Below are 24,543 nucleotides of genomic sequence, written 5' to 3'. Positions count from 1 at the left end.
ACAATAATGAACTTTGTAGAGACAGTCTAACAGGATGTTAGCGGCCTAGAGCAGGAACATAATTTTAAATTGACAGAAAGAGTTGCATAACACTGCCAGCTGCAATACTCTACTGGGAAACAATGGTACTTTGAAGCCCACCATGTGGTCACTGGTTGGTGTGCTTAAGTTAGCTGTCAAGTGCACCATGTCTTTTGTTTAAATTTTTTTTATATGTTTTATGGATTTACACTCTTTTGCAATGCATAGTACAATGTAAATAAGCTCGTGCTAGCAAGCGACACTGCTGTGGCGGTGACTGGAATGTTAGATTATGGAAAGTTAGATTAGTGGCGTCCTTCATTACGTGGTGGTACATGCGAGTTTGCGAGCTCCCAGTGTTGTGTTGTCTGCCTTTCAGATACAAAGTACAGTATTTCGTATCATGTAAAGCAGTGTTGGTGCTGTCAGGAGAGCACTACTGGCAAAACTTGGCTTGGCTTGGTAATTAATGGACAGTAAAATGCAAGAATAGCAATAATGCATATACGTATACAGTCAAACCCACTTATGACGATACCGGTTTTAACAATATATTGGTTATAACAATGAGAAGCTGCTGCACCGCCAACTTTTGTACGTTTTCCATGGTTAAATAACCTGCTTACTGCAATGCCTCGATGCGGCACTATTGGTTATAACAATGAAGTCTGGCTGCTGAGTGTACGAGCTGAAAGGCAGTGAAATGCGAAATCCTTGAAAAGAAAAAAAGAAGCGAGAAATTCGAGCTGCTGCACGATGGGCCGCTGCTCCAACAGCCGCCGCGTGCTCACTTTCTAGCCATCTCCGCATGGCTCTTTCTCGTTGCCCTTCCACCCCGCTGAACATGAATGGGCTGCACCCATAGCTCTGCGCTGCCCCACCCTCCGAAACACGAATGGACCGCGCCAACTGCGCTGCAAGCAGATCACTCGCATGTTGCTCGCTGGCTCCTCATTCATCCTGTACTCCCCCCTCTGCCTCCCTGCTGGCGCTGAGCTGTGCTCCCGCAAGGGTTGCAGAAGATAGTGCTAGCCTTTTCTCCCTCCCTCAAGAACCACTTCTCTCCTCACTCAGCGCAGTTCTGCAAACAGCTTAATCGCTCGCGTTCGTCATAGTTGGTTGCATCGAAGTCATTCCTGGCCACGCGGTTTCTCAGCCTCGCCTGTCTCGCCACCGAAACGGAAGATGGCTGATCCACCCGCTGATCATCGGCAATGCATGATGTTGCCGGTGAAAAGGAAGCAGGCGGCTATGGATTTGGAAACTAAGTGCTTCGAACCATTGAGATGATCATCGCGAATGTGTTTACATCACAAAGCGACGGTGACGACGGCAGCGATGACGCGGTAGGGCAGGTTGCCTCAACGTTGTCCTCACAGGAGGCCCAGCAGATGATTCAGTCCCTCTGGGGCTTCGTTTTCGCGAGGAACCTTCCGCTGCACTACGTCGAGCACTTGGATGCCTTAGAGAAGGATGGCGGCAAGCTTCGCGTATAGCGTGCAAGGCTGACGGACATAAGCTTTTCTCGTGTAAGCCAGTGAGAAGTACGTGGCAAGATGCTTGTGGTGATCTCTCCTCAGCATTTCTTCTGGATTTCTGAAGCTGACAGGCTGCTGCAGCAGCCTTCTCGCAATTTTTAAAAGGCCCCTTTCGGGGCCACCAAAACGATGCCTTGGCGGTGCTCGCATATCGCTTGCCCACCCAGGACACCTCTTTGCAGTTGTTATAGCAGTGCCATTCTTTAACGCTGACAGCCATGGCTTGTTACACATGATCGGAGAACCCAGGAAGCAGTTAAACGAGTGAACACAATTGGCAGCCGGATGGAGGATGGGGAGGGGCACTGGCCTCCTCGCCATTATAGTCTTCTCACATCAGCTCTGCTATCCCCCTATTTTGATTTTTTCATGCAACCCAGTTATAACAATTATTGGTTATAACAATGGAATTTTCGTGACACTTGATTATTGTTATAAGTGGCTTCGACTGTATTATCATAGAAGTTGCTTAACAATTGTGAAAGTGTGAGCCACATAAGGTTTACCTTTATAAACAAAATATTTTCTAAAGGCTGATGCTGCACTTGTCAGCTTCTCTGTCATGCTGGTGTGCTGTTGTTATTGCACTCGCTTATCGATGTTACTAACATTGGACTACATAATCACAATCTGTCAAACACAATGGACAAATTCTCATAAAAATATTACAACACATCTTCAGGTGCACCGGTACTGAATTATAGAGGCACAGATGCATCAAATAAAAGTAATCTTTTCACCTGTTATTATGAGTGACAAAGTTACATTGCCCAGGATAGTGGCATATTACAGTGTCTTTTTGGCTTGCCAGGTATAAGAAGTTTGTTTCTGTCATATTTTTAAGCTGCTACTAGTTTGAGCAGAAAGCCTAATACACAAACAGTACAAGCTTAATGGAAGTTTATAGGTAAAAAAAGTTTGGACAGGCAGTTTTTGTACCACATATACTGCCTAGTGCACTTGTGCATGGCATCGTGTTCTAGAGCTACAACCAGAAATCAACTTTTGTGCCTCTTGTGGCTTTTAGTCCATTTAAGCGCATGCGGGGCACTATAGACTATGACTGTGTAGTAATATTTTCCCTGCATTTTTTTCTCTAGTTTACAAATGCCATATTTACTCGATTCTAGTGCTCCCTCGATTATAACGTGCACCCGTTTTCCGTGACCAAAAATAAAAACAAGGAAAACCTCGATCGTAACGCGCACCCGTTTTCCATGACCAAAAAAAAAAAAAAAAAGAAAGAGTACAATGCCGTGCACCTCGTGCTTTCATATAGAAATACTATTTTCTCTCATTTGGAAACTACAGATTTATTCCCAATACACTAAAGTTGCGATGAATAAAAACACAAATGGAAGCGGCGTAGCTTGTCGCCAAGATTTTAACTGCGCCGGTACGAGTCGCGTGGGGCAATAGATGTCACTCGTCGTCGCTATCAGACAACTCCTTATTGCTATCAACAAACCAAAGCATTTCATCCTCGGTGCCGTCCATGGCATTCGAAATCCCACACTTTTTAAAGGCCTTGCTGACCATGGCAGACGGGATCGTGCACCATGCAGCTTTCACCCATCCAGCAAAGTCCTGCAGCGAGGCTCACTTCATTTTATTGGCGGGCGTGAATTCGTGGTAGCCACTGGCAAGCCATTCGGTGTAGAGCGCCCGAACTCTATCTTTCACTGTTCAAACAAACATCGAGCGGCTGGAGCTGCAATGTCATGCCGCCGGGTATCACGACAAGGTCAGCTTGTCCTTGATGCGCTGATCAAAGTGGTAGCTGAATGCGTCGAGCACAAGCATCCCACGCAGACCCAAACTGCCACCGGCTCTCTTTCGCCAAATGTTATCAATCCAGTCAGCGACGAAGTCTGTGGTCATCCAACCTTTTTCATTTGCGTGCACAATCACACCACTCGGAAAATGATTTCTTTCGGGAGCATCTTCCGTCTGAAGATAAGATATGAGAGCAGCTTGTGCCTATCCGCAGTGCAACAAAGCATTGCATTGACTTGCATTCGTGGCCGGAAGACAAAATGCACACTTGCTTCGCCCCCTTCTTTTCAACGGTTGTGGTGGCAGGCATGTCAAAGTAGAGCGGCGTCTGATCGGCATTTCTAATCTGTCCAAAGTGGTAGCTGTTTCTATGGCGCAAATTCAAAATGTACTGCTGAAAACTGTGCAATTTCTCTTCATATTCTTCGGGCAATTTTTGGCATATCCCTGTCCGCATTCGAAGAGAAAAGCCTTTTCTTTTCATAAAATTTGATAGCCAGTACCTGCTCACTTTGAAGTCACTCCGCTTAAGCCCTTTCTGTAGGGCTAACTGCATCGCCTATACTTTGAGCAGATCGGTCGTCACAGGCCATTGTGCCGCTCGCTGCTCTTGCACGTATTCCGCGAGCAGCTCTTCTATTTCAGTCCCTGCTTTGGTCCACTGAAACCCTTCCTTGTTGCTTTGCTGGCGAAAATATTCTCCTTCTGTTTGCGCCAGTCCTGCACGCAAGTTTCGGGAACTCCGAATGCCCGTGATGCGGCCCGATTTCCGTTCGTCTCCATGCACATGATAACTTTCCTTTTAAATGCGACATCATGGTGGACTCGGCGTGTCTTCGCAATCGGCACTTCCATGCTGATTGAATAAACGTAGAAAACGGGAAGACAGGCGGTAGACTTGGTTACATCAGTGCCTGGTTTCACGTACAACATGGAGGTATGCACTTAGAGGAAGCTACAGCAGCTAGGCTAGAAGCGCGTATGAGGTGGCCATTTTTTGAATACTGATGGCGATATTGTAACGCGGATTTAGTGTCGAACTCAATTCTAACGCGCATGAAATTTTTGGACCCGTTTTATCGGAAGAAAGGTGCGCGTTAGATTCGAGCAAATATGGTAAGCTGCTCAAGAAATGATAGCAGTACTTCCTTCTTAATGTTTGAAGACTAGAAAATCTTTTCATACATTTGACAATAGTACTTTCATTTCTGGAACATTAATAGTGGAATCTGCCCAGCACAGGATGGAAAATTCCTTCCAAACTATGAAACATCATTGTGCTAGATATTTACTGTCAGTGTTTTACTTAGTTGTGTTTTTGCTTACAGTGGTACAGAGTGCTCGCTAAAGAAATTGGTCAAAGACTGTGGAGGGTTTTGTGTCAGAAATGCTATAGAAGTTCTAAGATTTCTTCTTTGTGGTGGTTGTCATGGAGGTACAGTTTAAAAAGAGAAACAAACCTTGTTTTTCTGGCTAGGCAACAGTTGGCTCCAGAAATGATGGGCAAGCATCCTTTGGACATGTCCCAGTACCAAAAAATCTTCAGCACATGCCGTGTCCCAGGTGTCAAACAGGATAGCTTGGAAACCTATTTTCTCAGTGACAGTCCACCTAAACATGTGCTGGTCGTGCACAACAATGAGGTATGGAAACTGTTTTTTCAGGTGTTTTGGAATGATCGAGCAGAAGTAAGGAACTTCACTTTTGCAGTGTGAAGTCATAATTAACGCCCAACAATTAACACTTTACAAGGGCCAGGGTATATCATATTTTGTTGTACTCTGAGCATGGCTGAAAGTATGGGTACTGTGGCAGTGGTTGCCAAAATAAAGCTACTGAGTGTTTCAAAGTCAAAGTAGTGCCAACCACTTGCCTCCTCCTCCGTTCTACTCCATCGCTCGGCACGGCCAGCGCGGCCTCGAGAGTGGCGCCGCCTATGTCGACCCTGCCATAGCAGATGACAGCTAATGCGCTACTGGTGGAAATTCGCAGAAAAATTTGTTTGAGCCCTGTGGAGCAGTTCTTGAGGTGAGATTTCGCTTTGTCGGTCGGGAACTGGCCTTAATAATGTTGCGTTGTAATTTTGCAAAAGAATAGAGAAAATAACCATTATAAAAGGCGTAAAGTTCGTGTTGCTGAAGCACGGTGCATGCAAACGGTCTTGTTCTCCCGGCGCATGAAAGATTGCAACTGTCTGGGGCCAGCAATGCCTCGCAACTGGGCCGCTTCAGCTCTGCGCCTTTTACAGATGTATTGTGTAGCTGATGCACGGGTTCTGGCAACCATGAGCAATACTTTCACATGTAGACAGTATTGATAATGCAAACATTTATGTGCCAAGACCACATTGTGATTATGAGGCACGCCGTAGTGGGGGACTCCAGATTAATTTTGACCACCTGGGGTTCTTTAATGGGCCCCCTGTGCACGGAACATGGGTGTCTTTACATTTTGCCCCGCTTGAAATGCGGCCGCGGCAGCTGCGATTTGATCCCGTGAATTCGTGCTTAGCAACGCTGCACCATAGCCACTAAGCCACCACGGCGGGTATAGAGACAGAGAGAACAATAGGGTTGTAGGACTAAACAGTCCTCAAATGGGTTTAATAAAGGTGCTTATCACAATATTGCAAACAAGGAAAGCATACAGCATAAATGCACAAAGTCCACTGAGCTGTCAGGTTCGTACAAACAATGAAACCCGAAGGAAAAGGAAGGATTAATTATTAAAGCAAATTGCAACAGATGCACTAATTCTTGTCATGGTATACTGGGATGCAAACTTATATAACTACTCTATGCGCAGCTTCCACAGCAACTTCGTCCACGAATCAAAAACCAATAATAAAAAACCGCGAAATCATTTGCCGCAAGAGATGGAAGGCAACGTACAGTGCATATGACACATGTGATGCCCGTTTGCTTAACACTTTGTGGGTCTATTTTTTTCGCCATATGCACCCACCCAGGGTCAATTATTTTTACTGCAGATTCCGATTCTTCTTAGGAACTTATTTCGAAAAAAATTTACCATAATTTTTCTAGGGTGACCGTAAAGTGAGAAAAAAATATTTTGCGTTGGTATATATGCACTCTTCATTTATGAATAACAACAATAAAAAAGGAAATAAGAATATCAGAATTAAAAATTTGATGCATTTTTATGCACATAGTTCAAGGCTTTGAAAATCCGCATACTAGAATATTTCGCAAACCTCAAATGTTCCTGCTCTTACACTAATAGGTACGTCCATAGCGTAATCGAACTGCGTAGGTGCGCTCACTCAAGAAAACTGTTTGGTTGTGTGCCCATCAAAAAAAGCAACACGTGTGACATACTTCCGCTAATCTTCATGTTATTGCCGACCAGCTAGGGCAATTAGTTTTCGCGAGTCTTAAATAAAAGAAAAGAAACGGAAACACATGCACGGCGGCATCCTTCCTATGCGCACCCTTGTGAGCACTAAACGAGCGAGGAACAAGCGGTCGCCCTTTGAGCGATTAGGAACGAGATAGCCATCAGTTTCGCAAGCGCAAAAAGCCGAAACCGCCCGTGAAACAAAATCCAAATGGCCGCCCACCCGCGCGCACGCCAATGCGCGAGCGGTAGTATATAGATGCGCGGGAGCAAACTAGCGCTAAAACAAACCATGCAACGAAAACCAAGAGAGGGAGGCACGTGAAAAAAATTCCCTGTATCCCCACGTAGTGGCAGCACATGACAGAAAAGAAAAAGTTAGGAAATTGGCGCGCTTTTTAAACTTAGACGGTGCCGTAAATATACGGCATCAACCATTTTTGGACTTGTTCACGGCACTGTATATTTACGTCATTGACCGTCAAAGGGTGAATCAGACGCATAAAAATGTTACCGTTAAGCAGCAAAAATGTAAATCCTTATCAGGGGGCCTGTGGTCCTTTGCGGCCTTTCTCTGCTATGATAATCCTGCACACAAAACTTGAATAGCCGCTGCTCATCCCTCCAATACCGAGGACACGTCTGGCAGTAGCCGGGATAGAGGCAAAATGCAAGAAGCCCGTAGGCAGTTTTCTTGTAGGCTCCGCACTTCTTCTCACATGGGCGCGGTATGTTGCAGAAGTCGCGGGGAGCTTTTTTCGTAGCGGGATGCTTTTGTTGTCGGGATGATAGATTGTTTTTTTTACAAGTACTGCTCCAGGAGGGCACATGTAACTGCTAACAAAGGCCTCAGGAAAGCACATGAGATTATAATAAAGCAGGCGGTGCAGGGAGTGTTCGCATTCAAAATTGGCTGTCTGCTGTCGTGGACAACCGATCTTATACCCCCCTGACACGCACAGGCCTCAGCGAGCCCCAACCCAAGGACCAGCCCTGGTTCTAGCTTTGGTGTTCTGGAGGCGCTGTCAGTTATACAATATAAGGACACATTGTTAAAGCTAGCAAATAAAATCTATTAAAGAAATACAATCATTCCCAGGCACCAACTTCAGACGCAGCGCTACCGCACCCATGCGAGGAGAATTATGGAATGCCAATGAGGAATTTACCGGCCCATGTACCGTACGATCAAAGTGCACATCAAACATCCCCAGGCGACCTAAATAAGGTTATCCGGAGCCATTCAATATGACCTCTCTCATAGCCTTAGTCATTTCGGGACGTTAAAAACATTAAACACCACTAACCAAAGCAATACATGCAGGCTTACATTGCAGCTAAACGACTTTATTTTTAAGCCTTAGTGAGCCTTGCAAAAGCATCTTCTGGTGGAGCTGAAAAAAAATTGCCTGAATAAAGTTGCTTATACGTCACACGCCTGCTGCAGATGCGAGCACTTTCGTGGCAAAGCAAAACTCCTATAAAAGAAAGCGAGCACATTCAAAAAAGATCAAATTAAAGGTGCTAAAAACCATGCACAGCATGGGTACATATGCAAGCACTTTTAAAGAGGCAGGCGTAAACTAGGTTCAAAAGAAGAGGTAATGAAGAACCATGGCACTTCACAAAGCCGTGCATTTTTTTGCAACCTCCTTGAAGTCAGCCCGCCCAACGCTGTGCATCCATGCTTTTCTTCTTAGTGCGTTGCGCTCGCCGGATGGTCAACAGAAAAGCCTTTTGCAATCGCCTTGTCGGTTGCGGCAACCTAAGACTCGGCAGCACGACATCACAATGCAGTTCTCATCCCTAACACACTTGATTTTGGTCCGCTGATACACTTGATCAATCCGTTTGGGCATACTTTCGTCACACTGGATCGGAAATGCCAGTTGGAGCGTGCTGGAAGGAAAAGATATACAAAATTGCAACGCGTGCTTGCACGTGACACGGATTGGCCAATGGGGGAGCGGAGGAAGCTTGGGCAACAGGAGGCTGCGAGGAGGAAATGCTGGGGAGAGTGGAGTGGTGGAAAGATCTAAGAATGGTGCTACTTTCGAAAAATTAAAGGGCTTTATGCCAAAATGCATAGCTGTGCCAACTACAGACAGTGCAGCTCCTGCTGTTGAGACTAGCTTTGAGTGCATACACATACCTTTGCACATGCAAGCATGCCAGTACACTTGATTGTGCCCTGTGCCTGTTAATGAAATGGCTCATGGGATGAAATAGAAATAGCCATGAGAATCTATAAAATGGCTGTAGGTTTCGCAGGCAGAGTGCCACATTTCAACGTGTGTGTATGTGACTTGAACAACTGGTGACAGAGCTCAAGTTGCTTGTAGTGTGCGGTTACTTGCATGAAGAAAATTTTAGTTTAGTATCAATTACATCTTAATTTTTTCTACACCGCAACTTTCTGTTGAAGCCTTCTGTGCAGCATTGTACTGATATGCTGTTTCTTGACATGTTGCTCAAGCTGACATGGAACAGCTGTTGCATAACTTATTTTTTTCTGTGATGTTTTAATGTATTTGTTAGAGATGTAGAAGTGTCAATGAAAGATGTTGGTTTGGGAATTCCTGGTCACTTTTTAACACTGCCAGTTTTTAAAACAGAATTGTATTAGTAACATTAATTAAAGGTAGGTTATAACTGCGTGAAAAACGAGGAAAGCGAAAGAAACGCACAACACACCACGAGCACAGTAAGCTGTCTTTCGCTGTCCTAGTTTTTCGCGCAGTTATAACCTACCTTCAAGTATGAACCAACTAGTCCGCAAGAACGTCCTACTAAAACATTAATTAAGATGGCGATTTGCGTGAGTTGGTTAAGTTGGTCAAAGGTTTTGATGTGAACGTAGTACTTGTACTGTTTGAAAGTCTTTATGGTTACCACACACTTATTTTCTTCCTGCACTTTGGTGTTTTGTGCTGCATTCATGTTATGAACTCATAACATGCTTTGGGGGCATGTTATATGTGTTTGAGTTTGGGGCAGTTATGAGTGATATAGTTGGTGCAAAAATCCTAGGAGTTGGTCTCAAGTTTAATTGTGCATGTTTATGCATGGCTGTTTTTGATAGGGGAGTGTGAGACATTTTAAGGGAATTTTGCGGCAGCAGAAGTGAGTTTATTTATTTATTTATTTGCGGTACACTCGGGGTATAAATACATTACAGAGGGGAGGGGCACGCAGAAAAAAAAGGAAAAAAAAAGCATAATATGCGATAGGTTACACATTTCCAGTAAAAAAGTACCCACAAAAAATTACTAATTGTACCATACTTTACAGCAGGCTTGATAGTGCATTTTTAAAAGCACTTGGATCAGTTATGTTCGTTATGGAGGCAGGTAAGTAACCCAGTTCCTTGCAATTCTGGGAACAAATTATTGTGAGCCTGCATGGTTGAAAAATGTGGTGTACTAACCTTATGGGGATGATCAAGCTGGTGTGAGCGAAATGGCACTTGAAGTATAAGCAAGGAACAAAGAGTGGGGTTGTGAAAATACACTTTGTGAAAAGACAAATGTGTGAATGCCTACTGCACTGGTTACGGACGGACGATTAAAGAGTAGCTTTCATTTCTGTGACACTAGCAATGCGATTATAGTTAGCTAAAATGAAGCGAGCGGGACAATCTTGCACTGCCTTAGTAACCTGTATTAGTGCAGTGTTATGTGGATCCCACAAAGGGCGAGGCATCTTCTAGCTGAGGTCGAACATAGGTAGTATAAAGTAACAGTTTTAGTTACAGCAGGGCAATGTAGAAGTCTTTTTAAGTAGCCTAAAGTTTGGTTTGTTTTAACTATTAAGTGATTTACGTGTTGTTTCCTGCACAAGTCACTACATACGTAAACATCAAGGTAGCGATAGGATGCTGTGGTTTGGCTTATGTTACATGGGTATCCACTGAACTTTTAACAGAAGCAGCCAGGGACACATCAAGTACTGGCACTCAGTTTATGTACAGGAGTTGAAATACTGTATTTATTCGAATATAGGTCCACCTTTCTTTATTGAAAATGTTGCCCAAAATGATCTATTGACCCATATTTGTGACCAAAGAATTGCAACCTATATTCGTGAACAAAGCTGGGAAACGTACCAAGCTAAGGGAGTTCCTCCATCGTACTCGCCGTAAATCTTTTCTGGAAATTTTGCAGACTGGCTTTAAGAAATGCTGAATATCCAAAGCACTCGATGGTACCAAGGACAACGTTTTTTTGGGGTGCCGAGGATGCCTGCGAAGCACCCACCGAGGAGGGTTTCTCTGACAGTTACGACTAAGATGCAGCTTGTGGTATTGACTAGCGAGATTTAATAGTTGAGCTTATGGTAAATAAGGGTGTCATAGTGAAATTTTGTTTCTCTAAAATGATATGGGTTGGCCTATATTAGAATTATGTTTTATTTCTTGACCAGTTCATTATGTTGGGGTCAACTTATATTCGTGTTTGATCTATCTTTGAGTAAACACGCTAGGTTTGTAGAATGTTTTCATGTCATTAAATATTTTCAATAGAAATGCAACAGTGCAGTTGCTTGCTTATTGACCCAAGTATTCAATTACCTCCTCTCTATAGTAATTTTTGTGCTCTAATAATATTATCGCTTACTTTAGCAGTACATATCCCCAATTCCATTTTCTTGCATCCAATCGTACATTGAAACCTATTGGACGTATGTGCCAGTTTTCTGCACCTTCATCATAATCCTGGTACTGGTCCTGTACCAGTTTTTTGCAGTTGAGGTCTATGATAGCCAAGGAAATCCATATGATGAGCACCAAATTCTTCAGCAACTTCGTCAGGTGGTGGATATGTCGGCAAGTGTTGGTGCCGGAGTTGGTATTCTGACAACTGAGCACAGAGATAACTGGGCGAAGGCATTTGAGAACCTCTGCAGAAGTAAGTTTTCTTTTGTTTTGCAAGGTGTGCTTTGGGCTTGAGGAATCAAGGCTGTTCTTGCAGTAAGATTTTGATTTGCTGTTATTTTACTCGCCGTGGTGTTGCGCTGCTAAGCCCGAAGGCACGGGATCAAATCCTGGCCACGGTGGCTGAAATGGAAATCCTGGCCACGGGGCGAAATGCAAAAACACCCGTGGTCAAATTAGTATGTGAAAAAATTTGTGTACCAATTAGGTGGTCAAAAATTAATCTGAAGTCCCCCACTAAGGCATACCTCATAATTATATCGCAGTTTTGGCCAATAAAACCCAAGAATTTTTTGGTTGCTTGTTTTTTTTTTGTTTTTTTTGCTGTTTCCTCAAGTTTCAGCCAGACAATAAAAAAAGATGGTGTCAGCAGTGTTTTACGACAGTGTGACTATGCATGTGTGTGTACATGTATATTGAAAATACATTACAAATTGAATACACACACATATATATATATATATATATATATATATATATATATATATATATATATATATATATATATATATATATATACCTATGTTTTCGTACTGAGTTTCTCATGTAAGTTGAACCAAACTGAAAATATAGATTGGTAAACCTTAAAAGAATGAGGCCAACAACATATTGTTTGTAGTCATCTTGCACTACACAGACCGTTCTTTTAAGTGCAATTAGTAAGCTAATTGTTTGGATTTCGTTCTGCAAAATCTTTAGTATTCATTTTAGGGCATAAGTTGTAATTGAAAAGTTGTGGAAAGCGCTAAAAAGCACACAGTAAAATTGTTTGCATCAAGTTATCTTTTACTTGGTTATTTTTTACAGGCTCTGAAAGAAGCCGACAAGGTATTAAAAAAATGTTGTCACTGTAGTCTTGTACATTCAGATGGCAGCGCTCTCAAGTGTTTTTCAAAAGAATGAAACGCGCATGCGAAGGAAGAAAGTGAAAGAAAGAAAGAAAGAAAGCGATTGGCCATGGCATCCATCATATGTCAGCATTGTTGTCGTGAAGATTAAAATTCGCAACATTACCAAATGATAAGTGGTAGGCCAGTGCTGAACATGCATTCAAACAGGCTCCTTGGCTTTCGATGGGCATGTGCAATTCATTGTTTGGAAAGTCTATTCAGAACACTGAAGTCCAGATGTGCAAGTGTGCAGTGATGTAATCTTTAAAATATCGTGCTGGCTTTCTTCAGAGCACAGAAAAAATCACCATAACAAAGATAATGTCCTGCAAACAACTCTATTGGGTGCTTGTTAGGGCTCTCTACAACTTTTGAAGTACAATTTATGCCCTAAAATGAATATTAAAGTGTAAGTATTTAGCTAACTAATCACACTTCGAAAGATAGCCTCAGTAACCCAAAACAACTGGGAACAATACGCCATTGGCCTCAATTGCCTAAGGTGTGCCACTCTATTTTTAAAGTTTGGTTCTTTACATAAGCACCCTATCTAAGTACTGCTGTGTATGGGGCAAGTAAATTCAGTGTTACATAAAAGTTATGAACCATTGAGCCACTAATCTGGCAGTAATCTTACTGCACTGGGAGTCTTATGGCAAAAAAGCTTAAGAATATTTCCTGCTCCAGTCATGAAGAAGGGTAACATAAAAGAAGGTTGGCTGGACGATATGCAAAATATGAAAGATATATGTGGTCAGGTCAAATGGGGCTTTATTCCTTTTAATCAATGGAGACAAGGAAAATTGCATATGCCTCTTTTCTTGGAGGTGAAATGTAAACTGCATGCCGTCTGGCACTTAATCTAAATACTCAGAGTCCACTGTAGCTTGGACTCTATGTAGTGTTCTCCTGGAACATATTGCCAGGCGTCATGACATAATCCAAGGCTTTCTGCTAGTTTCTCAGAGATGGTACAGAAGGATATTTGCAGCCATCACTTCTTCCTTTTCACTACTTGATATCGAGAAGAGTTATTTTTTCAATATTTTTTTGGCATGGTTGGTGCTTTACATTCATGCTCTTAGCACCACAAAAAATAGAAACTAACACAAAAGCAGACAGAACAAGTGCTTGTCCTGGTTCTTTTTTGTCAGTTTTTTGTCTCTCGTGGTGCTAAAGTATGATTGTTAATCCTTCATAGCATGCAGTTTTAGATGCTGTCACTTGATTCATCATTGTGGCTGCAACTACTGTGAAAATTTTTTTATTTGCTGCTGTGCTGTAGCTAGCTGTTCCATCACATTTGATGAGCTCTCCAGTGATGTCAGTATTGCTTTAGGTGTCTATGTGAATGTTTTATTGCACCTAGAACTGGAAGTCTGGGAGGTATATTTTAGCACCACGAGGGACAAAAAACTGACACAAAAGAATTAGCACAAGCCCTTGTTCTGTCTCCTTTGTATTCATGTCTGTTTTTTGTGGTGCTATAAACACGAATGTAAAGCACCAACCATCACCAATCTTACCATCAATCCCAAAAATTTAGTGGAACCCATCTCACAATGACTATTAACAGTAATGCGTTTAGCATTGAATCAATTTAGTGACACAATGAATTGCCATTGTCGAAACGAGTTATCTATGAGGCGCATAGTGCAGTGGGACTCCTGTTTCACGATTCCCTAAGAACAGTCGGCCCCATCTGGCGCCACCACTGCAAAGCCTGTGCATGACCTCTGAAATGCATGGTGTGCTGGTGCTTGCGAACGCTGAGAAATGCGTCATGCAGCAGCTGGTCTTTTCTCTCGCACATCTTTCTCAACACGCTGCGCCATCTAGTGGTGCTGCTGAGAAGTCCCTCCGAGACGAGAAGCGTGATGTGCTGGTGCGTACGAACACCGAGAACGGTTCCCTCGCTTGCCGCACACCCAGTGGCACTTACTCAGGAACCCAAGTTGGCGAGAAGTTCATTGAAAAGCGGCCCATACCCAGTGCAGTCATGAGGCAGCTCGCTAAAGCATTGCCATGAAAGGCATTCCTTGAGAAGCTGCACATACGCAGTGCATTTGTGGCACAACCTGATAAAGCGTCACGTTTCCGTCCTTGAAGAACCTGTATGACTTGCGTTTGATTTTGTCCAGCATTGGAGAAATTTAAAGCATCTCTTTTGTCATTGTACAGCAGCACATTCCCAGCGGCACATACCTAGTTACTATGGGTGTGCGAATGTCAACATTCTTGAATGCGAATCGAATATGAATGCTTAGCTTCGAATATCGAATCGAGTATTGAATGATGATGTGTATGTGCGTTTATTAGCAAGTTTCGTTATTTTAACATGTTGGAACATTGCAATTACATTGTAAGTGGTAAAAAGTTAGACTAGTAAACTGGTATAATAAAGAAAGGTGTATTTGGCTCATGATGTTAACTTAGAAAATTCAGTAATTCCCACTACCTGTCTGTTCTCGCCAACCTGTGCCTTATTATACAACATCAAATGTCCGTAAACTCTGAGGCATTTGACCTTGAACCAGCCGTCACTTACCGAATTTGCTGTCAAGCAGTAAGCTCGGGATTGGCGCTGGCGCTGCAAAATAGTGCACCCTCTCTGTCCGCAAACTTGTGCCCCTTGCTACTGAGAGGCTGGCTTTTCTTCAGAGCTTAGAGTCCAGTGGTTAAGCGCACTTTATAGGTGAAAGTTTGCCAGCAGCACAAAATCAGACACATGTTCTTAGATAGAAGCAAACACTAAGAACCATATTTGCACCCGCACAGCCAGCAGTATATTCGATTTGTTTCGAATATTTGTATCCAACCGAATATTCAAAAATTTTTTAATATCTAATTTTTGAATAGAATACGAATGTTAAAAATATAATATTTGAAATTTTCGAATATTCGCACGCCCCTGCTAGTTACCCAAGTTGGCATCAAAGTTGTTCATTAAAGAGCGGTATATAACCAGTTCTGCATCTACAGTGACCCATGTTGGCGTGAAAGGTTCATTGAACAGCAGCCCATATGTACACATTGCCACGTACTCAGTGACCCAAGTTGTTCCGACGGTTGGTTTTGAACTCTGTTCCCTTGGCACAGCAGCCCAATGCGCTACCCATTCGACCATGGGCTGCCCAGTGACAAAGGTAGGCAGGAAAACAGACTGATACATAGAAAGTTAGTTCTTGGAAAGTGCATGAAGGTACCTTAAGAATGCTAACACATTAACAGCTCTTCTAGGTATCAGGGTACCATGCCAGTTTTTTTTTTTTTGTTTTTGCATTTCTTGTGATGAAATCACTGATGATTGTTTGGTGGCAGCCCCAGTGGCTTTATAGAAACTGACCAGTTGCTCAGTTCATGGCCTTCAGTGAAAGGGCAGATGCCTTTTTGGGTGATGTGGAAAGTTGCATCTGTTTTGAAAACACTTTGCCCTCCACAACGAGGCAGCTCAAGTTTCACTGTTACTAGCCATGATACCATTCCTCTGCACCCACACCGTCTAGACCTGTTCAAGTCAATATCATTTCACTTAATGAGTTCAGTTCAGCTCCTTTGATTCTCTTTTGGCATTTTGTGTGAGTCACTGTGTGGAAAAGCTTGAGGAGAACTATTCCTAAAAAAAGTTCTTGCTGTATGAAGAACAACACTGTAAAACATCAAATTCAAAGCTTTTGATTTCTTCAAGCAGAAGCACTTGGTTTGGAAGCTCAAAAGAAACACAAATGTTTTCAGATTTTATTGAACCCCAGCCTTTTTGTCCAAGCAGAATATCAGTGTTTGAACATTTAAATAGCACTGTGTGAGCGCCCGAAATCTTTACCAACTGGATTTCCGTATACCTGACTAACAGGAAGCAGCACACTGACATTGGAGGACTACTTTCTGACAGTCTCACAGTCATGTGTGCCACAGTGTAGTTTCCTGGGCCCCGTGCTCTTGGCTTACATTAACAATATTGTAAATGTAATAACTCCTGGTGCGCAAATTCAACAGTTTGCAGATGACTGCATTCTGTTCAAAGAAGTATTTTTGTCCCGGTGACTCAATTGAGCTAAATAACAACCTGAAAAACACAGTGAGGTGGTGCGAAGAGTGGGAGATGGTAGTTAACACTGACAAAAGTGTCTTCCTCCCTATTACGTTTAAAAAAACACCTTTTGTCTTTTAAACGCAAACTTGGCTCATCGTCGCTGAAAAAGTTAATATTTACGAATAGTTAGGTGCGACCAGTGCCTCCTCTATTTTTCTGTGCGTGGGAAAAGGAGAACAAAGGGAACCGGCCGTCAGCTCTAGCACAGCTTTTCACCGCAACGCGCCGTCGCCGGAGTAGGATCATCGTCGCTTATGGAAAATGCAGGGCGCGACTCTATTCGCAGCTGTTAAATGGTCCAGCTTTGGAGTGTATTCACATTGTTTCAAGTACAATCAAAACTTTTGTAAACGCAAACCCTGAAGCACTTGTTGCTCTGGGCAACCAGCCCATTTTAGAGGTATGTGTCGTTCGCGGCTATTGCTGTTCGATGCGCTCGCGCTTCGTCTGCTGCGCCGATATAAGAGCACGCGCCAGTTGGAATCCAATGCGTGGAAAATTGTTCTGTCACCGTTACGTTCACTTATCTGAAAGTCGATTTTTAAAAGCAGTGTTTGCCAGCATATAATGGGAAAGCTTGGGCGCTGAAAAAGTCCCGGTGCGTGCTACCATCTACTCGTGTAGCAGACTACACGCAAGCCAGGAGTGCATGCACTAAATGGCATGTAATGTCATTAGACTGCCTCCAAAGTGGTACGCGATGCTGCTTTTCCTTCGTAATGTTTTTAAGAATTGCATTGTTGCCACTGCAAGCAAGCCACAGCTGGCGCCATAAAATGAGGAGCTGTGCCGTGTGATTCCATCATTTAGGAACTCAAAGCAGTTAAATCGTGATGTTGCAGAAACAAATAATAACAGAATGTTCTGCCGCGCGCTTCCTGCAACACACGAAGCTCTGCAGAACCTGCATGCAGACATTGCTCCGCAAATAGAGAGGTTCGTGTTTTCAAGATCAATGCGTTCCAAGTCATGGCTTACATTGATTGGACCAGTGCAATAATGGAAATAAAAGCATTGCTGAGGCAAATTACCACATGTTGGAGCATATGCCACTCTCACAGGTTCACATACTTTCACGAAAGGGGCTTTCTTGCAAAAGGTTTAACTGCATCGTGCCTATCAGTAACATTGAATGCGTAGTTGCCGAGGAGTGGCCTCAGGAAATGAACCGATATGAGGTTTATGAGCTTAAGCCTGTGCTCGTTGCTGTCATTGCTCTCACTCTTTAGCACCATTGAAGCACAAAGAGCTGGGACGGCGTACTCCACTAAGGTAGTCAGTGGCTTCTGCAAGGTCTGATCCTCCTGCAGGGCACGGCTGCATACTCTAGTGTAGTTTGAAGCTGTATTAGGCGACCAATTACCCCGCCTAATTACTGCAAGCCACCTCTTTCGTACACCAGCGGCAGCTGGTATTTCATGGAACGACAGCCCGACATTCCTTTTCTTTCCGTTCGATTTGTACAATGGTACACAACAGTAAGACATACTGAGGCATGTGGAACACGTGCTTGCAAACGCCTGAGAGAAAAAGAATGAATACTGTCAAATACGAATACAAGTTTTGCACTGTCAGCGTGGTTGGACAGAATGGATGTGGAATAGGCACCTACAAAAGCCTGAGAAAAACAGGAATGCAGTCAAACACGGATGCAAACACAAATTTGTGAGCTTCATACTGCACCCGGCCGGTCAGGGCCAGCTTGCTGTATTCTACTCACACAGCGCCGCCACACTGGCAGCTGCGAGCAGCGGCAAGGCAGGCGCCTGACGGCCTAGGGAGAGAGTTCGCCGAGGCACTGAAAAATAGAGGAGGCACTGGTGCGACATTACCAACTTATCTTGGACTTTGCATGTTAGTAATATTTGCTCATCTGCTTTTAAAAGCTCTGCTTCCTACAACATAAACAACCACCCCATGCAATGTTAAACTGCTCTGCTATTATTTGTTAATGAGACCCAAAATAGAATACGCTAGTACAGTATGGGACCCACATACTCAACTAAACATTAAGTGCTTAGAAAGAATGCAGAGGAAAGCAGTCTGGTTTATTTGGTGCAGACTCTCACAATCTGTCTCTCTGTCCGAAATAATGGAAGCCAATGACATTCCCCTTCTTAAAACACATAGAAAACAGTTCAGGACTGACTTTGTTTCAGTCCTTCTTAACCATGAACTTGCCATAGACCCATCAGGTATCTTTCACCCTTACTAACCAGATCCACAAAGCACCATCACGCTAACTCTCTAACACCTTATTTTGCTAGAATTGACACTTATAACTATGCTTATTTTCTGCGCACGATTTTGGATTAGAATGAAATAACCCAGGCATGTTCTTAGTCTCTGTACCACACCAAATTTCCACTGTTTCACCATTTCACACCTCTTTTCATTTAATTTCATTTATTTACCTTAAGGACCCTGCTAGGGAGTATTACATAAAGGGTAATAAGGGGTTATTGTAGCACTGTTATACAGCTTCCATAAACCACTTCCTTGTCCTTTTGTATTGTATTATGCCATATTACACTAATCTTGAAACAAATTCCACTGTTGTTATCTTGTATTTCATTACCTCTGTTATACACTAATCTTGAAACAGTTTCCATTGTTGCTTTTTGTATTACTTCTGTGATTTTGAAACTGCCCACTTGGATCCAAGGGTCCGCAGTATGTAATAAATAATGTGATGTCTCTATTTGAACGACGTTTATTTGGCCTGAGTACTTGCCATTGAACCAAGCAAAGGTATACACCCGATGACGATGATCACACGGAACTGAAGATGAGGATCGATCAACGTAGGATGATGATGATAATATACAGATGAAGAAGACGGGCTTAATAAACAGCCACACTGATTTCCCCGTTATGTGGAAGTGGCCATCCTGGCCGCAGGTCAAGGCGACGAAGAATGCCGCGTGAAGGGTCTCATGTGGGAGACGTGAATGACCACGGTGCTGCGACAACAGCAGTCTGTTGTGGCGACAACAGGAGTTACGCGATAATTGATGGGGGATGTCTGCTCCATGACTATGTATGGCCCGATGAATTGCAGTTAGAACTTGTCACACAAACCAACAGTGTGAAGGGGTGTCAATAGGAGTACCTCGTCACCAGGTCGGAAGGACACAACGCGATGGAATGTGTTGCAAATGATCTTCCATTCTTGTTGTCTGGCTGTTGTGTTTACGCAAGCACACTGGCAACACTGAACGAATCTTAAAACGAATTCTTCGCTAGACGGTGTAGACGGATTGACAGAAGATTCGAAGAAAGAGACCTCGAGAAGGGAAGTAGGCGACTGTCCGTGAACTAGGTAAAATGGCGAGTAGCTCGTGGTATGCTGAACGGCCGTGTTGTAGGCGAAAGTGATGAACGGTAGAAGCTTTTCCCAATTTTTGTGGTCAGGTTGAATATATACGGCGACCATATTGGCAAGTGTGTTGTAAGATCGCTCTGTCAAGCCATTAGTCTGTGGATAGTAGCTCGAAGCTGTTTTGTGGTTGATACCAGAGGCGCACAGTACTTTGTTTAAAAGTTTCGAGAGAAAGGCCTTTCCACGGTCGCTCAGCAGTACCTGAGGAGCACCATGGTGGAGAATGATAGTGTGAAGGATAAAGTCGGCAACTTTTGAAGCCGAGCCAGTTATCACTGATGTCTCAGCGTAGTGCATCAGGTGGTCGATGGCAGTCACTATCCAGCGATTGCCAGCGGGAGTAACAGGGAGGGGCCCGTAAAGGTCAATACCAAGAACTTCAAATGGTGCGGTGGGACATGGAATAGGCAGTAATTCAGTGGCAGGAGCAGAGGTTGGGAGTTCGCGATGCTGACACGGAGAACAAGAACCGACGTACCTCACTACACTAGTAGAAAGGCCAGGCCAATAGTAATGGCTTTGAATGCAATGTTAGGTTTTATGGAAACCGAGATGGCCAGCTGTCATGTCATCATGGAATGCTTTGAGGACTTGGGCTCGAAGAGAGTGTGGTAGAATGGTCACCCAGCGTTGACCGTCAGGGTGGTAAATGTACCGATACAGCGCGCGATTGTCCAGCTTGAATTGTGAGTTGGCGTTGAAGCCGCGCATTAGGTGGCCGAGATGTGTCAGAAAGGTGTTTTATCATACGCCGACAATATGGGTCAGTCCATTGGGGAAATGCGAAAGTGAGATCGTCGACCGGAGAAAGGCGGTCTATTGAGGCTAGGGAGGAAACCGGCGTAAATACGACATCCAAAGAGCTGCTTTGTGACGCAGTTGCCGAGGTGTCAAGCAGGTGCGCAGGAAGCGGACAATGAGAGAGTGTCAGCGTCTTGGTGTTTTTTGCCAGACTTATGAATAATGCCAAAGTCATACTCTTGCAGGCAGAGAATCTAGCGACCCAGGCGTCCGGTCAAGTTCTTGAGCCTGGAGAGCCATCATAAGGTGTGGTGGTGCGTAACAATTGTAAAATGACACCTGTGCAGATAGGGTCAAAACTTCTGTATGGGCCAAACAACAGCCAAGCACTCCTGCTCAGTGATAGTATAGTCCTTCTCGGCATCGGTGAGTACGTGGCCGGCGTATGCAATGACTCTCTCTTGCGAAGAGGTGTTGCGTTGTAGAAGAATGGCACCAATGCCGTGGCCGCTAGTGCCTGTATGCAAGAGAGCCGGTGCAGTCTCATCAAAATGGCAAAGCACAGGTTCAGATGTGAGGGCGCCCTTCAACATGCTAAAGGCTGCTTCACATGCTTGAGACCAGAGGAAGGGTACACCGGAAGTAAGTAGCTTGTGTAGTGGCGCAACAATGGAGACAAAGTTCCGTATAAAATGCAGAAATAAGAAGCGAGGCCGAGGAAGTTTCGCAAGTCTTTGGGCCTTTCTTGGTGAGGGAAGTGAAGGACCGCAGCTATCTTGTCAGGGTCGGGACGTATGCCGTCCTTGCTTACGACATGCCCTAGGACCTTAATAGATCTGGCAAGATGGTATTTCTTCATGCTGAGCTGAAGACCAGTGTCTGGAAGGCACGTTAGAACTTCATCCAAGCATTGCATGTGCTGAGGAAATGTTGATGAAAGTACAACAATATCATCCAGGTAGCAGAGGCAAGTTTTCCATTTCAGGCCACGCAGCATAGTGTTAATCATGTGCTCAAAAGTTGCAGATACAATGCATAGCCCGAAAGGCATTACGTTAAATTCGTTAAGTCCATCGAGGGTAGCGAACGCTGTTTTTTCTTTATCATCTTCGTGCATGGGAATTTGCCAATAGTCAGAACGCAGATTGAGGCTTGAAATATATTCTGCGTCTTGTAGCGAATCAAGGGTGTTGTCAGTGGATGGCATAGGATGTACATCCTTTCGAGTGATCTTATTGAGGGCCCAGTAATCAATGCAAAAGCGCATGGAGCCATTTTTTTTTTTTGGGCCGAAACAACAGGAGATGACCAAGGGCTAGCTGAAGGTCGAATGACCTTCTCTTGTAGCGTGTCCGCGACATTTTCTTCTATGATTTTCCGCTCGGTTAGAGACGCGGTATGGGTGTCTACGCACTATAGACGCTTTGTCTGTGTGAATGTGATGCGCTGCAACTGTGGTTTGGCCCAGAGTCGACGAATGGACATCAAAAGAATTTGCGTGTTTGTTCAACAAAGCAAGCAGCTGCTGCATCTGTGAAGGTGGCAAGTCACTGTTGCAAAATAAAATAAAGACAAAATAAAAAATTAATTTCTGGCAGAGTAAAACATCTTAACCACATGCACATGATGTCCAAGTGGTGCGACAAGTGGACCGTGCTGCACTGCCGCGTCGCAGTGTGGGACAATTACAGGGACATAAAATCAGAGAAAGTGCTACAAATGTAAACACATACCACCTTAAAGAATTGCTAATGGGCTGGGAGATTAATGTTTTAACTACAGTGTACGAAATCTAGTTTTGATATTACAGTGAAAAAGCATTCCATATTACCACCATTAAATACTCTTGCACCATCTGGTAGGTGGATATCAAAACACTTTCGTGGCTCGGTGACATGTTAGGCTTAATGGCATCAAAACAAATCGCTGATCTTGATAATAACGACAGAAGATTGCTGAGACTTTGTCCTCGGCATGACATGAGACTAAATGAATGCAAATTTTACTTTTTATTTCTTGACGTCACAATGGAAGGCAAGTATTAAGGGCAAATTTGGATTGAAGTGGGCAGCCTCAGCGAGTGCTGCCGTGTTGTTATAGAATCATGGTAACCAGTAGAAGCCACTGTGTGGAGCGGCTGGTGAGAAGCAAGATTCTTTGGGCAGCCATAAACCGGTGACGTGACAAACGATGGCGGCAGATCACCTGCCACAACAGCCAAACTTGTTGCTGCGACGATTGTTGCTGATGCTTGAATATTGTTTGCATTTAGTTGAGCCTTTATAGTGCCTATGCTATGTCATTAGTTAAATAATGCAAGAAGTGGGAGTTTCAGGCTACTGTCTAGTTGCAGCAAAACCAATTTTATTGGTGTGGATTACTGCCTTTAGTAAGCCAGTCTTTTGCTGAAAGTATTGTTCGGTATTTTGCTGTTTATTGTAGCAGTGTAACTGTTGTCAGCACAGTGGATGTGAATGTGGTTGTATTGCTTTTACATTTCTTCATAACAGCAATTTTATTATGGATGACGAGATTCCATTGGGCTTCAGTTGTGCGATTGTAGTTGTGTTGGAGGAAGCTGTCGCTTGTGAGCTTTTATCTGAATACATAAGAATCGAGAAATTATTTTTTTGGCAACCACTGCACAAATTTTGGTGAAACCCATTGCATTTAAAAGTAAAAGGTAAAATCTAGTGACTGTAGGGAGCAAATTTTTTATTTGGGCCTTCAAAAATAGAAAAAAAAAACTCAAGTACCAAGTTTTTAACTCTGTAACTCGGTAATAAATAATATCACAATTGTGTAAACTGCACCTATTAAGACATCTAAAGCGAACAAATTTGATATTTGAGTTTATAGCTTGCATGAAATTGTTACATTGCTTATGAGGGTTTTGCAAAAGTCCTACTCACAAATTAGTGGTATATGTATTTCATGGCAACATATACTACAACAATTCTGTTAACATTAGATGCTATAACAGCTGTAGTTTACAGAACTGCGATGTCTGTTTTTGGTGCTAATTTACAGGTTACAGGTTTTACAATTTTTTTTTTAAACAAAGAAGAGCTCAAAGAAGCAGTATTTAGTATATAAAAGATTTTTGTAAAAAGTCTGAAGTCAAACTTCTGCTTTCTACAATTATCAGCAGGGGTGTGTGAATACTCGCATACCACAGAATCGAATCGAATAATGAACATTCGAATAATTTGCCTCTCGAATCGAATATCTGCTATTAGAATTTTTTAATGTTCGGTGTAGGGACCCACGCAGTGCCCCATGTTACGTGTGCCGCAGAGCCCCTCTTGCTCCATGCCACACAAGCTAGTACCTCACTTTGTTTTCAGTTCAAAAGGAGCGCCGAGCACGCGCGAAGGGAGGCGGGATGGAGCATCGCGTGAACTTGCCGTGACCCTTCCAAATTCAGAATCTTTGACAGGTGGCAAATCACGCCGAACCTGGCAAGGAAAAGGTGCCTGCTCTTTGCCATAAGTGCCGACCGCGGTTAACCCGCACAGCACCAACATTGGCTACGCATGGAACGGTAATTGAGCCAAGTGATGTGCGATCTATGCTTCCATCTATCGTGTGGCTTGGATGGAGAAGCTCTTCTATATTTTGGAGGAAAACTGGAAAGCAAACCTTTCTATGCAATGAAAGATTGCCATAAAACAGCGGTTGACTATTAAAGTGAGTACCTCATTGGTATTCAGTACAACATAATTTCACTAATTATTTAGCTTCAGAGGGAAAAAATGCCATTGATTCTATCCAGCAGAAATTCTATTGATAAAAGAAATTATCCAGACCTT

The 24,543-nt window shown here is 43.4% G+C and overlaps 1 protein-coding gene across 1 annotated transcript in view; it reads left to right on the top strand.

The window, feature by feature from the left end:
- LOC126548571 (carnitine O-acetyltransferase-like) overlaps positions 1 to 24,543 on the top strand; it is a 53,232-nt gene that overhangs the window by 4,912 nt on the left and 23,777 nt on the right. Inside the window, exons 6-7 of the mRNA XM_050196803.3 lie at positions 4,813 to 4,978; positions 11,428 to 11,599. Of these exons, the coding sequence (XP_050052760.1) occupies positions 4,813 to 4,978; positions 11,428 to 11,599 (338 nt within the window). The remainder of the gene's footprint in view (positions 1 to 4,812; positions 4,979 to 11,427; positions 11,600 to 24,543) is intronic.

This window comes from Dermacentor andersoni, chromosome 1, assembly GCF_023375885.2.
Source record: "Dermacentor andersoni chromosome 1, qqDerAnde1_hic_scaffold, whole genome shotgun sequence".
In the NCBI taxonomy this organism is placed as follows: domain Eukaryota; kingdom Metazoa; phylum Arthropoda; class Arachnida; order Ixodida; family Ixodidae; genus Dermacentor; species Dermacentor andersoni.
This window is presented reverse-complemented; position numbering and strand designations above follow the sequence as displayed.